The sequence below is a fragment of the Limanda limanda genome, chromosome 17 (assembly GCF_963576545.1).
Source record: "Limanda limanda chromosome 17, fLimLim1.1, whole genome shotgun sequence".
Taxonomy (NCBI): domain Eukaryota; kingdom Metazoa; phylum Chordata; class Actinopteri; order Pleuronectiformes; family Pleuronectidae; genus Limanda; species Limanda limanda.
The window spans coordinates 17,744,885-17,759,051 of record NC_083652.1 but is presented as its reverse complement, the minus strand read 5'-3'; the positions used below and the strand labels follow the sequence as shown (position 1 = coordinate 17,759,051).

The 14,167-nt window shown below is 41.6% G+C and overlaps 2 protein-coding genes across 3 annotated transcripts; one reads left to right on the top strand and one right to left on the bottom strand.

The window, feature by feature from the left end:
- Positions 1-70: 70 nt before the first annotated feature.
- LOC133022836 (BUB3-interacting and GLEBS motif-containing protein ZNF207-like) lies at positions 71-6,291 on the bottom strand. 2 transcript variants are annotated; one of them, XM_061089742.1, is made up of 11 exons: positions 6,191-6,291; positions 5,866-5,992; positions 5,655-5,793; positions 4,992-5,174; positions 4,652-4,727; positions 4,488-4,558; positions 4,218-4,372; positions 3,929-4,021; positions 2,866-3,093; positions 2,500-2,638; positions 71-2,252 (listed from the first exon to the last, which is right to left on the bottom strand). In XM_061089742.1, the coding sequence occupies exons 1-11, from the start codon at positions 6,229-6,231 to the stop codon at positions 2,089-2,091; spliced, it is 1,416 nt and encodes a 471-aa protein (XP_060945725.1). In that variant the 5' UTR covers positions 6,232-6,291; the 3' UTR covers positions 71-2,088. The 2 variants fall into 2 exon arrangements, with proteins under 2 accessions (XP_060945725.1, XP_060945726.1); XM_061089743.1 differs by lacking the exon at positions 3,929-4,021.
- A 1,049-nt stretch (positions 6,292-7,340) lies between these two features.
- Positions 7,341-12,497, top strand: c17h17orf75 (chromosome 17 C17orf75 homolog). Its single transcript, XM_061089644.1, has 11 exons — positions 7,341-7,352; positions 7,456-7,613; positions 8,082-8,156; positions 8,558-8,683; positions 8,798-8,928; positions 9,106-9,164; positions 9,256-9,375; positions 9,510-9,574; positions 9,702-9,841; positions 10,264-10,367; positions 10,592-12,497. The coding sequence occupies exons 2-11, from the start codon at positions 7,471-7,473 to the stop codon at positions 10,805-10,807; spliced, it is 1,179 nt and encodes a 392-aa protein (XP_060945627.1). The 5' UTR covers positions 7,341-7,352; positions 7,456-7,470; the 3' UTR covers positions 10,808-12,497.
- The last annotated feature ends 1,670 nt before the right edge of the window (positions 12,498-14,167 follow it).

The window sequence follows — 14,167 nt, the reverse complement described above, 5'->3', positions numbered from 1 at the left end:
TCACGACCCCCTAAAACAACAATGTGGAGAGGAAACATCACAAAAACACATTTAGAGTTAAGGAGCTGGTTTATTCAAAGAAAAAGAGTAAACAGACATCGGCACATAAATCGACAAAACTTAGCAGATCGCTTCACAGCACAGATCCTACAACAAATATTCATGATTTAAGTTTCAGTTTTTAAATAGACTCTTCCATAGCTTGCCAGCCAGTCCACTATCGTGTTTACAGATGAATTGTAGAAAAAAATTAAGAGAAAAATTCTTGAGCAGATAAAATCGGATCTTTTTTCCTTGCGATATGGGAATCTTTATGAGCCCATACTTACCGATGAAGACTTCCTGTGCAACTTCAAATTATTGGTTTGAATTGAAGTTATTTGCAGCAAAAAATAGGATTTGTTAGACATTCCTTGACATCATAGTGAGTAATTGGCTGCCATTGGTGTTAACTGCTAAATGATTGTTGTGGGCTTGAATTGCGTTTTTCAAAAATAACCAAGGAAGCATTTAGATGTCATATTATTTGCGCACACAAAACACATGTTGTGGGTAATTAAAAGAATGGCAGTGGTACTTACAGCTTTAACAAACCTGTTACTGGCAGAGATTCTCCTTCATGCAAGAAGTTAATTCAAATGATCAAGTAGGGAAAGCTGATGAAACAAACAGGATTAAGTGGTAAAGCCATTTTACAAACCCTCCAAAAACACATTTAATGAACATATGGCTGCAGGTGACAGATTGTTAATGTGTGCGGCAACCTCACAAATTGTTTGACATCAGTATCTGAGACTGTAAACTGCAGTGGACTGTAGGACTAGTTAATATCAAAAGGAGTGGTTTCATTTAAAAGCTCTACACATTCAGTAAATAGCTTCTAAATGAAAACAGAGCTTCCAGGTGCTCTCACCAGTAAATAATGAAGTTACAGGTTCAATGGCACAAAAAGACAATAATCCACATGAGCAAACATGCCTGGAGGAAATGGAACCTGAACGCAACAACACAAACAAGGGCCTTCACCAAACTTGCTGCAAGTTTGGGGACATAAAGATCCAACAGCATGAAAGCTGTGAGGGCCCCTGGTAATGAGTGAGAAGACAGAAAATGGTGAGACTTGCCTCAGGCTGAAACAGGGCTACACTGAGACAGGGCCTCAGCCAGTCCCCCATGGCATTGCTACAGGGAGAAGAGAAATCTGGGTTTTAGCACTACAGCCACTGGCGACCCGGAAGTTATGCAGCTGTACAATGCACTCTGGGTTTCAAAGGGGCCGGTCTGCCAGTGCCGTGTATAGAGCATAATAAATAGAACTTCAATGCACTGCTTATTGTCACAGGATAACATTTAACAACATTATCATGGCAACTCAATAAAGCATTTCTATTAGTTTCATTGTTCATCTTCAGGACAACAAAAACAGTTTAGTTGAAGTACAAACCTGCTGTGACGTCTCTTTTCTGACTAATGTCCCGCAATGAAGAGTCTTACATTTTTACCACATTTTATTACAGTACAGTATTTCAACGATACATATACTATTTTATCTATTTAAAGTTAAGGTGGTAGTTATTCATTAAATTATTAGCACAAAACAGAATGAATACAAGACAGTAACTTGAAGCCCTCACCAAACAAAGTTGGGGACGTAAAGTCCAACAGCACAATGTGCTGTGAAGGCCTCATTGTTTAGCTTAGAACAGAAATGTCTGTACATTAAACTTGCCTTGATAAAGGGTGGGTACTGCCCATGTAACTCCAGCGCCTTCACAACACTACGAACCATATCTATTACACTTCTATACACCTAAATGAAACATGAGAAGAAAAAAAGCCACAGAGATGGTTTGAAACAACAGTTAATAGTCTTGGTTAGATACAGTGTAAATGTTTTCCCATGCGCTCAGTGATGCTTTTAAAGCTCTTTTGATTGCTGTTTATTCAGTGTCTCTTCTTCATAGCTCAGTAGTAGAATACACAGTACGTCGTGGTTCTAAAATACCAATACTGGTTTGTCTACTAGCAGTTGAGGACATTAGAAAAGGGTTGAGTGTCCAAACCTATAGAAGGAGAGGAGGGCAGGCTTCAGTAGCGGCCTCCAGGAGACATGACAGGGGGTCTCATTCCCATGGGCGGCCCTATAGGGGCTCCCTGGTACCCCGGGGGAACCACAGGATGGGCCTGTCCATATGGAGGCATTCCTCCTGGTATGTAGCCTGGCATCCCCTGTGGTGGACCACCATACTGGCCTGCAGGAACACAGGTTTGTTGGCTTTTTAATCAAACATTAGCAGAAAACAAGTAGGCAGCCTTCAAAACTGATGATGAGAGGAGGTAAGCAAAACTCTTTAATACGAGCCCTAACCTGCAATGTGAAACAAAAACTAACCTGATCAGATGTAAACAATGCAAGAAAGGCATAAAACCTAAGTTTGGAGCAACAGCTAAAAGCAAAACTTAAAGTTTTTCCTGATCTTAAGAAAGAAAAGTATATACTTGGTATGGGCTGCCTCATGCCGGGCTGCTGGGAGGCCATCATGCCACCCATGGGACCTGCTGACGGGGGAGCAGCAGTGGCCTGGCCTTGCTGGGGAACACTGCGCTTGTACCTGGGCATCTGAGCTTGCCACTCTTCCTACAGGAAACAAAAACAAGTAGAAATAATTTGACAATTGACTTCTGTACCCAAACCAGGAGTAATAAATAAATACAGTCAAAATGAATCAATGACTTTAATTCCAGAAAATGATATTTTCTACACTGTGACATTGACAGAAGCTTCATCTATGATTTACAGGCACTCAAACTGAATAGCTATTGTTAACAGAATAAATAGAGACAGTTCTAGTAATGACTACTTACCAGTGAGATATCCTCATCAGGGTGGATCAACTTACTGGTAGCACTGGAGGGGATGAGGGTGGCAGGCTTACTGGTCAAAGTAGAGGGAGGTTTGGAGACTGTGCTGCTGCCAGCACTGGGGCTGGACACAGCTGCAGTGGTCTGAGTGTAGGCGGGGAATGTGGGCTTTGAGAGGTCAGAGGAAGTCGAAGGGGGAGGATGGGGGGACCCTGACACTGTCTGCTGACTCTGATGGAGGGAGAGAGGAAAACACATGAGAGACTCTGCTGAAATGAAATGAAACTTTTAGTCATACTTTGAGGTTACTCCCATGGTTGAAGTTGTTCCCTTTGGGCTTGGTATTGATATAGTTTGTACTATATACTGTATATAAAGAAGGATGTCATGACTGCTCCCCAGAAGAGAATTCAAAGTGTCTTGATCACCCTGGTGGTTGGCTGCAGTATAGGTCAATGTGAAACATCTTCATAGACAGTTGAGAATGACTCAACATCTGTCAGGCGCAATTTGTATTTCCTCTTCCACTGGTGTATCAGTTTGGATTTTGACATCCTCATTTCACACTTTATTTTCTTGACCAGACTTTGATCATATCATCATCTTTCAACTTGTTGAAAGTCTATAAAAGAGGGTCTTAGTACTGGCTATGCCAAAAGTGGTTCACACCACTCATGGGAAGGTAACCCTGTAATGTACGATCAACGCAAAACTTATTTCTTTCAGCCTGCAAAAAAAAAGTATATAACACAACTGGATGCTGTGCTGTGCTGCCCAACAGCCCTTCTGAAAAATTAAGCCCATTTTACAAATCTGCATAATGCGACAAATTTTGCTGAATTATCAAAGCAAATTAGTGCCAGTACTGTTTTATGAATGCAGATTTGTAGCAAAAGAAAAAGCAAATAAATGCGTCTTGCTGGATTTACCAAACATTAAATGAGCATTTTCTACACACACATTTATAGATTTTATGGCAAAAAAAATAATGTATCTGCCCATAGACACCACAGGCAAACTATTTTGCTGCAGGTTTTCAAACTGGAGGCAGGAAACAGCTGCGTACTTGTGCTGTGATAGTGAACAGAGCTTTTGGGGAGGCGGACTCTGAGTCTGCACTTGGAGACCTTGTACTTGTACTTGCAACCCGACTGCCCATCTGTAGTACAGGAAACAAGTAAAGAATAAGAAACAATAATAAAATGATCCTTCAGATAAAGGAATTTTGGGGTTACGTTTTCTTTATTACAGTCTGTATTAGCACAGATAGGCTATTCAAACATCCTGTATTCAGCAGGAGAGGTTAATGTTCTGCTGCATCACAGTGTTACACGAGATGGAAGAAAAGATTTTACCTGTCCAGCACTGGGGAACAGAGGTTTGGTGACATCAGGCTGAGCTGAGGGGGCAGTGGCAGCAGGAACAGCAGGTCTGACCAGCATGTTTCCAGCAGGGGGGACCTGAGCCATGTGTGGGATTCCTGGACGGTGGACCACAGGAGGAGGCATACCTGACAAGGGGTAACATGGAGGTTTACCACATCAGGATTTCAGTTTCCAGTCACTCCCATTGAGCAAATTACATGGAGTGATTATGAAGATGTTTAATTGCAGGGCATTGGTTACCTTGAGGCATGCCTGGAATCATTGGAGGCATCCTGAGACCTGGAGGCATCATCCCTCGCATTGGTATCATCCTGAATACGTGTGTGGGGGGGTTTGTTTAAAATACACGGTGGAAATGAAACATTTATTTATTACAGTCCTCATTAATGATAACAAACATTTACCCTGGAGGCATTCCTGGCATTACAGGAGGCATTCCTGGCATCATGGGTGGCACACCCGGCATCATCGGGGGCATTCCTAAAACGAAGAGATTCAGTTTTACAAAAGTTTGATGCTTGATGACATCTACTGTGTGAATCTCATGTGGAGATCTAAAATGAGGAGCGTTCAGAGCAGTGGCTGGAAAACATGTCAAGAAGATATGGCTGCACATCAGCAACATAAAGACAGATTCTTAGATCACGATATCGGAATCTTTGTCAAGTAAAGACATGTAAGAACAAACATGAATGTTGTATCTGTACAATCACAACATAATAAGCTTAATTCCATGTTTCTCACCTGAGTAGCTGACAGGCTGTAGCCCAGTCACACCAGCGCCAGGAGGCATGCCGGGTTGGGTGATGGGGGGCATGTAGCCCGTCTGGGTCTGACCTGCAGCCGGGGGCTGGAAGGAGGGACCAGGCTCATCATCCTCATCAAACTCATCAGAGTCATCCTGGTTCTGCTTTTTCTTCTGAGTCTCTGAAAATAAGGAGCAGCACAATCAATGGTCAGAATAGACCATATCACAGTACATGTGAGGGCAGGGTGATCAAAAACATCAATTGTTATTCCCACGTAACTTTAATCGTCAGTTGTAATACAAAGGTTCAATATAGATTGATGTAATATTTATGGATTCTTCACAGAGTTTAAAACCCCAACCTTCACTCAGGAGCTAAATAAATCAGTCTTTAAACTTGATAGAAATAATAACAGGACATTTATTGTGATCATTATGTATAAAATCTAATAAGAACAACTTTTTTACATATAATTTGTTGCCATCCCTCCTGGTAACTAAAAGGCATAGTTCACTGAATAATGTTATCCTCCTACCTGGAGCCACGGGAGAAGTGATAACCCCTGAAACTCCGAAAGTGTTTTGTGGACTCAAACCTTTCACCCACCCCTCTGTCGGCATAGTGGCGAGTAGATAATGAGCTATTTTGGAGACAATACCTTGGTTCTTTTGCTCCAACACTCTTCTTCTCTCCTCCATGTCTTTCTCTGGAATTCCCTCCATGCCGTAGATTTCCAGTTCAATATCAGTCCTGCCAGGGATTGCATTAGGAACCCCATCAATGGTCTCTTTGTGCACCTGTGCGAGAAATTATGGTTTTTTTTAGCTCAAACTCTACTCAGTCCCTTTACCTTCTCGTTGTCTCCTCACCTGCATGCAGTGGATTGCCAGTCCAGGGCCCGTGTACAGCTTTTTGTGACAGATGTGACACTTGAAGTGTTTGGCCTTCTGATGCTGGATGAGGATCTTCTCATCGTCAAAATCTCGGTTGCAGTACCTGACGTTAGTTTAAGGATAATGCCATGTTTTCTATTCACAGCTGGTTCGACTCAAGTTGAACCTGTCGTGGGGGGGCTGTAGTGAAGCTGCTCCACAGGGTTCACGTCTCCATGGAGGCTCGGGTTAGCTCTAAAAACACAACAACTCCTTCAGAACAAGACAGGGCAGTAACATGGAGGCTGTGAGAGAAGGATACCAGCACCAGGGCTTCATCTGCTTTTTCTTCTTCCTCCCCATGGCTCCTGTACCTGACAAGACAGCAGCTGACAGCAGCTACATCCACACCGAGCTCCGGCTGCGAGGAAAACACGGAGTGAGCAAGATGGCGTCGCTCCCTCCTCCCACCGAGCTCCCGCCACAGCGCCCCCTACTGGTTCGATCCCCACCGCCAACATCAGAGCTGGTTCAGGTCTGGGGTTCAGATGAGGGATCATTGATCAACAGGTTAAAAGTCTTTTTTATCGAGTGACTCTTCGTGTTTCTTTTAAAGAAAGTCAGCAAAATGACCACAAAAGGGGTGTAAGCAACCGAAAGTATCATTCAGACATCCTGACAGACTCACAACAAGCACAAATAGTCAAAAAGCATAATTTAGACATCTAGAAAGAGACAAAACAACTACAGTTTGAGTCAAAACTACCACAAATACATTTCAAACAACTACAAAGTGACGAAAACAACAAATACATTTCTTGAAACTATAAAGTGACAAAAACAACCACAAATACATTTCAAACAACTACAAAGTAACAAAAACAACCACAAACACATTTCAAACAACTACAAAGTAACACAAACAACACAAATACATTTCAAACAACTACAAAGTGACAAAAACAACTACAAATACATTTCAAACAACTAAAAAGTGACAAAAACAACACAAATACATATCAAAGAACTACAAAGTGACAAAAACAATCACAAACACATTTCAAACAACTACAAAGTGGCAAAAACAATCACAAACACATTTCAAACAACTACAAAGTAACAAAAACAACACAAATACATTTCAAACAACTAAAAAGTTACAAAAACAACACCAATACATTTCAAACAATTACAAAGTGACTTCAAACCAGCACAGGTACATTTTGGATAGCTAAGAGACTAAGAGCAATTTGACAATATAATAAATACATATAAAAAAATAATAAATAATAAATACTAGATTATATTGAATACATGAATAATAAATATGAAATTTCACATTTTGCCTGACCGAGGAACCAACATCCGAAACACCCCTCGCAGTCGGACCTATTTTTGGAACGCACACAGCGGACATGCGCAGTTGACACATCACCGAGAAGCTGTTTATAAACCAGAGCTCGTATTTGTACCAGAGACTGTAGGTTCGTGCGTGTTTAAATACTTTTTATGAAGCCTCCATCTCAACATGCATCCATTTCCACAGCTCAGCTTTCTCCTCACCTCCGCTGCTTTCTGCCCTTTCAGCTGCTAGCTTCCTCCATGTTTACCTCCCAGACCTCGTCCTTCCAGGAGTCCATCGACGTGGAGGAGAGAGATGACTTCGACAGCGAGGACATCTCCGGGTACAGCCAGAAGACTCAGCTCAACTGCTACTACACCATCTACCTGTACCAGGGCACAAGGTGAGAGGACTGGGGGTTCCCTGGTGTTTGTGTGTTTACCTCAAGATAACAGCTGTGCTACAAGCGAGTGTTACAGATGTTATCATGTTGATGGTTCTTATACCTTATTTACATTTTAATGGTGGTTTAAGTGAATTTTGAATTGAGCTGTTCTTGTTTTATTGAATTATGAGGTAAATCTTTTCTCCAGGTGATTAAAGGTCTGTTAGCTCAAACTACAGTGGGTGTATTGACACAAACCTTTCTCTTACCGTCTTCTGAAATATTTAGAAAATTTGTTCTCAAGATGCTTTGTTGAAAATCTTAGGTGTGCATTGAGTGTTTTTCTGATTCTTACCTTTAAACTCTCTTAAGTTGTTGTAGTGATCTTTTCCCTGAACCTGCAGACAGCGACGCTCACGCAGGTGAATCCAGATTTGTCCATTAAACAAAGCAGCAGGTTGAAGAGTAAACTGTCGATTGTCTTAGATCTGAGGCTTCTGGGGAAAATGTGGCATGGAACCAGAGACGAGCAGACTCCACAACCAGTCAGGAGGACTTTAGGTAACGCAGGACCCGTCCGCCCACCTTCTCCTTCCTCTCAGTGGTCGTTTCTCTTTGGCTTTCACTGTTGTGCATTGGTGCATCCACGGGCTGCTACTGGAAATCTGTTCAACATGGAACCAACTCTGTTCTCATTTGTGATTTCATTCTGATTGGTCATTGCTGTGCTGCTGAGTGACATTGCCTTTAGGTCTCTTCCTAATCTCAATCGAATGAAAACCTCTGAATGTGTGGTAGAAAACAGTTTGCACAGCCATGTGACTCAGTTGTGTGTTGTGTTGGATGTGGCTTATGATCATCGGCTTTCTTCATCTCCTCTCCATTGACTTGAGTGGCCTCCAGATTTCTCATGGCCTCCACTGGCGCCTCGTATCCACACTGACTCTCTGCCTCACCCACAGCCTGACGCTGATCGACAGCAGCCTGCCATCGGAGGCGGAGCCTGAGCTGCGGACCTACATCTCAAGGAGGCTGAGTAAAGGAGCGCTGCTCGGAGGCATGGGAAACATCGCCACCGTGGAACTCAGGCAATCATTTGACATATTCCCATAAAAAGCTTTGCATCAGTAGCAAAAACATACATTTTCTTTCCAATCAGTAAGGTGTTTAACACAAATGTGTTGATAATTTACTTTTTCCAGTCTCCCAGAGGAGTCGGTCGGCTGCTACTGCTGCCTCCTGGAGCAGGAACATTCTCCTGAGCAGCCGGATGCTGATGGTAATGGATATGTTATCTGTTTCATGGGTGGCTCTGAAAAAGGACTGAACCTATATCCTTTGCATTGGGAGGTCAACCCAAGTTAAAAGCATCATCCAAGTTCTGCAAGCATTAATTATATACATGATCCTTGCTCTTACAGAAAGGTCCTTCCTGATTGTTACAGTCCGTCCACCAATATGTTTCTTTGTAAAGCCAGAACTTGTTTCAATTCCTTGACCCAACATACATTTAGATTAGAGCTTGATAAATATGTCCAAGGCCTTCACAGCAGCCTGCAAACACCAGAGGTATGAGAATATATTAAAACTCTGATAAGTTGTATATTTGTCATTACATCCATGATGCAAGATTTGTTCTGTTCTGCTCTTTGTGTTTCAGCTGCAAAACTTGGAGACGGAGGTGCGTCCCTATCTGAGCCGGTGGTACGAGGAGTCTGTTATGCACATTTACAGAGTGGCACAGCTGGTCCAGAGCAACATCAGCTTCCTGTTGCACGCTGTGAGTCATTTTTCGCCACTAGACTGTCCAAAAAACAAAAATATCGAGACAGCTTGTTGGAAATACTGTTTTTATGCAAATATACATATTTCTGTAGAACAATACATTATAAACCCTGCATTTTCTGTATACAGGCTCTGAGTCACACACATGTGGAGGTCGTCAATTCGGACGAGAGGACGAAGGGGGACGTGTCCAGGTGAGTCAGTCCTCGAAACAACATCACAATGTCTTTTACCTCTAGAGCTGCAGGTGTACCTGTCTGTAGTGTATTTCTATGTAGCCCTGTGTGATATATATATCCAATCTGTTGTATTCTGCACCAGGTTCATCAAAGCAGCCAGTTTACAGGGTCTGTCCCAACAAGACACCACAGCAGCTTCTCTGTGTAAGGCGATCTCAGAGGAGCCACAGTGTGACCTGGTCATAGACTGCTCCGCCAGCCCGCCCACACTCTTAAACACTGGTAGGTCATGCTCATGTTACAGAAGCATATTGCATTCACTTGAAAACAAAATCTGCTCTGAAAATTTTAACAAAAAAGAAACCTTCTTGTTTCTCTGAATAAACGAACATTACGTTACAGTTCCCAGGCCCGTAGGTGCCTGTGCAAGGCCAACACTATAAAATGTCGATTATATTTCTAAAAGACACAAGTATCTCCCAATGTTGCAAACCAAAAATAAAACTGGATCAAACTACACAGGTGGGACATGTTTGCTTCAAAGCTCACAAAGAATCTCGTAAATTCCAAAAACCAAGAGCGGATGTTTCTTTTCTCTCAAGTGAATACAATACAGATCCGTACCATAGGAGCCACTTGATAAAGAAAATATACTTTGTACGTTTGTCTTTAGAGTCCAATAAAAATGTTTTGTCTCCCCTTAGTCAGTAATCGTTTCTGTGATGACTGGAATCAGGCGTTTCTAAACGCTGCCGAGCGTTGTAATCCCTTCTTGCTCAGACAGATTCTGGAGAACTTCAAGCTTAAGGTGGGAAAATACAAACACATACAGAATATAGCAGTGGTTTAAAAAAAGTTAAGGACTGCAACTGTCAGCTACTTTCATAGAAGAATCTGCGGATTATTTGTTGTATTGTTGATAAAATGGGATAAAATGCTATGGTTATTTATTAGAATTTGATTGAACTATCATTTTTTACTTATCTGTCTCCATCTATTCTTTCTCTATCAACCACCACTCCGCCTCCACAGGCCATCCAGGATATGAACAGCCTGAAGCGCTTGGTGCGACAGGCAGAGATGAGTCACTACGCCCTGTTCCGCTGCTGCCAGTTCCTGCAGGGCTGTGGGAATGGGGACGTGCTGCTGCAGAACGCCCGGGTGGAGCACAGCGACATGCCCGAGGCCTGCAGCATCATCGCCGTCCTGGAGGAGTTCCTCAGGGAGCAGTCCCAAGCCCAGGCCTGATTCCAATATGACACTTAACTCCAAGTACCTTTCCAGTTGGTGGTAAGACAGACTGCTCTACCAGCCACAAAGTAGATAACTAATTATCATTCTGAACACTAAATCCAATTTTGATTAGCAGATTGCCAGATAAAATTTGGAAAAGTTTTATTCGCCAGCTGTCAGAACAGACAGAAAACTTAAATATAAGTAATAAAATATCAGTTTTGTCTTCTTTAAGTACGGCTGCTTTTCAAATGGAACAGTGGAGTTCAGATCTGAAATATCTAGTGTAAAACACTGACAACCTTCACTCAGTTGTTGTTATTGTTTATTGACTCAGTAACATCACATACAATTAAGGTACATTCATAGTTAAACTCAAACGCAAAGTCCTCAGTGAAGGTGAATTTAAATTTAAGACTAGAATGGCACTCAGTAGAGCACATACTTAGTTGTTATGGTAGAAATCAGAAAGAAACAAATAAGTTGTCTTATAACCTGAATTTATTCCCTGAGAAATTAACAAACAATTTAAAAAGTGTTCAGTGTTGCCAAGTTAAAGAAAGTAAAGAAAAAAAACAATCCTGGATCGGCCACTGAATTCATATCAGCACGAACCAGGCCCCATTCACTCACAGAGGTTGAGGTTTTTGTGTAATCCTGCCGATAAAGTAACCAACACACAAACAAACTAGCAGACATGGGTGAAAACAGAACCACATTCTCTGACATTTATAATTAGATCAACTTGTAGATCACACTTTACATCACAATCTATTTCTTTTTAAAGTCATTGTTAAGTGTTTGTGTGACAGAATCATAAACCAAATATCATTAATAGTGTTTTCGCTAACTGACAATGACCACAGCAAGGAATTGATCCAAACTAAAGCTTCTGCTCATGGGGGCAGATTTATCTGTTATTCCATGTGCAAACATTCTTTTCTAATTTTCTTTATATTTTATTTGATTGTATTAGTTCTCTTTTTTGAAGAAGCATATTTAGGAAGCACAAATCACTTTTATGCATTGCTTTTTCCATAGACATTGTTTTGGCTTGTTGTTTTTTCCTTTCAACCCAGTACTTGCACTACTGTTTTATTTCTGTCTACTGGATACTGCTACTATATGTATATTAGACATCTGTGTAATTCCTCTCTGGAAATTAAGTGTTGTAGATTTTGTGTAATCTTTGGACATAACTTGTAAATTAGAATAAATTATTTCCTTCACCAATTTATGAGTTTGTGAGAAGACATCAGGCACTATGTGACGAGTCACTCACTACATGTACTTAACATGTGTGTTTTCAAAGTTTATTAATACTCAGAAAAAAATGATACGAATTACGATAAATCTAATAAGATGAATAAATGTCCTCACGATAATATCTGCATGCCTAGACTTTATATTCCTTATTGTGAACCTGCAACATGACGTGCTATATATGTTTATTCCATTTAAACAATGAAGGGTTAAACTCAACCCATTCCCAAAGTGAGAAGTACAGCAATATAAATATCGGTGGTGTTTACTTTAAACTGTGAAGCAAGTGACATGTACATTTTCCTCTTGTGAACAATGGTGCTGCTGACCCACAGTGAGTATATGTAGACGTTTCTGTACAGTGTGTTCTCTGTTGTTATAGATGACATGTAGTTCTCTGCTTCGATAGTTAGAGATGAAATAAAAACCACAGTGCAACCTCTCTGTGTTGTGCACGTTGTCTCATTTGCAAAAAGGTGACAAACAGTATCTATACCTGTGAGAGTTGTATAAACTGTTTAGCTTGAGATCGATTAAGATATTAACAGTCTCCTGTGCAAACTGGTCGTCTGGAAAGCGCACATCATATCCTCCAGTAGACTCCCTCCTCCTGCTCGCTCTCTGCAACCAGAGAGAAACCGATGAGGAAATGTGTGCAGAAGTTGCACATGTGGTCTCACAAGCCTTTCGAGTTACAACTCACCAGTATAATGATAATAAAATACTAAAAATCTATCAGATATCAAAAGTGTTGCTTTGGCAAAGTCAATAATGTTCTAAAACAATTGTTGCCTGGTTGTAAACAGTAAAGAATGGCAAGTAGTCTGGTAGATAAGAGAACAGGTTGTGTGGAAAACCACTTTTACAATATCACAGTGGGTTAAGAATGATGAATAAATGTCACAACAATATATAACGTAATGATTCCAAAATTAGCCATAACTGAAGTCATTGTACTTTATTAGTATAATATGTATTCCTGGGAAGAGGTATTCTCCAAGTGTTACACTAGTTACCTGTTGTGAGAGCAGGCCTCTCCCGCAGTAGAGAGCTCGGTACGTCGTAGATGCTCTCTGCTGGGTCTGAAATGGATTGACAAGATCATTATGTTGGTGTAACTCAGTCTGTAAAGAGTTCTTTGGATAAGTGTTCAAATAATCTCACCTTGGTTTCCAGCAGGCCTATAAGACAGAGGAGTGTCATACACAACCTCGCTCATCTGTGTTGAAATGCTGATCTCACATTTCTCTGAGAAGACATTGTATATATATATATATGATGGTGTCAGTTTAACCACAGTTATGCTGCATGTTTTATTGTTTTAGATGCTGATGAAGTATTTTTAAGATCATACTGATTCTAAGTGGTAAAACATCATATTCTCCCTCTTGTCTGCCCCGTGCACTGCTCAACCCGCTGGTCCCCTGAGGCACGTTGAGTCCGTCACCTGGAAACAAACGAGTTCAGGAAAATATTAACTCGGCTAAAGACTTGTGACGCTGCAAATATGTAAATCAATTGAAAGTTTACCAGTTAGTTGCTGGTATTTGCAGGCTGACGGCATGTGGTACACGGCCTCCTCACTGTTCAGCTCCTGAGGCAGGCAGACGGCCGAGGCCACACTCCTGGTTTCACGGAGGCTTTGGGTGAAAGGCGTCGGGGCTGAAAGGCGCCGAACAAGCTGGGACCCAGTCGTGCTGTTCAGTCCGTCAAAGCTGAGGAGAAGAGAGAGTGCAAAGGTCACAGACTGTCGTGTGCAGTTGTGCTGACAGTTTTCTGTTACAATCAAAATTCATAAAAAAAGAGTTCAAGTCCAGTCCAAACGTGTAAACATGTTATTTCAGGTGAACATATGTGTTCACAAGTCTTCCTCTTACTTACTGTCTGGGTGAGACATCTGAGATCCGACAGCCAGAGAGATGCATGGACAGCCACAGCTGTGCTACCCACTGCTTTCTGAGATCTGCCGTCTCTGCTGCCTTCACACACACACACAGAAAGACACAGAAAGACAGACAGACACACAAACACAAAAAGACACACACACAGAGAAAGACACAGACACAAACATTCACACAGGCAGACACACACACACACAAGGTTATGAAGGCA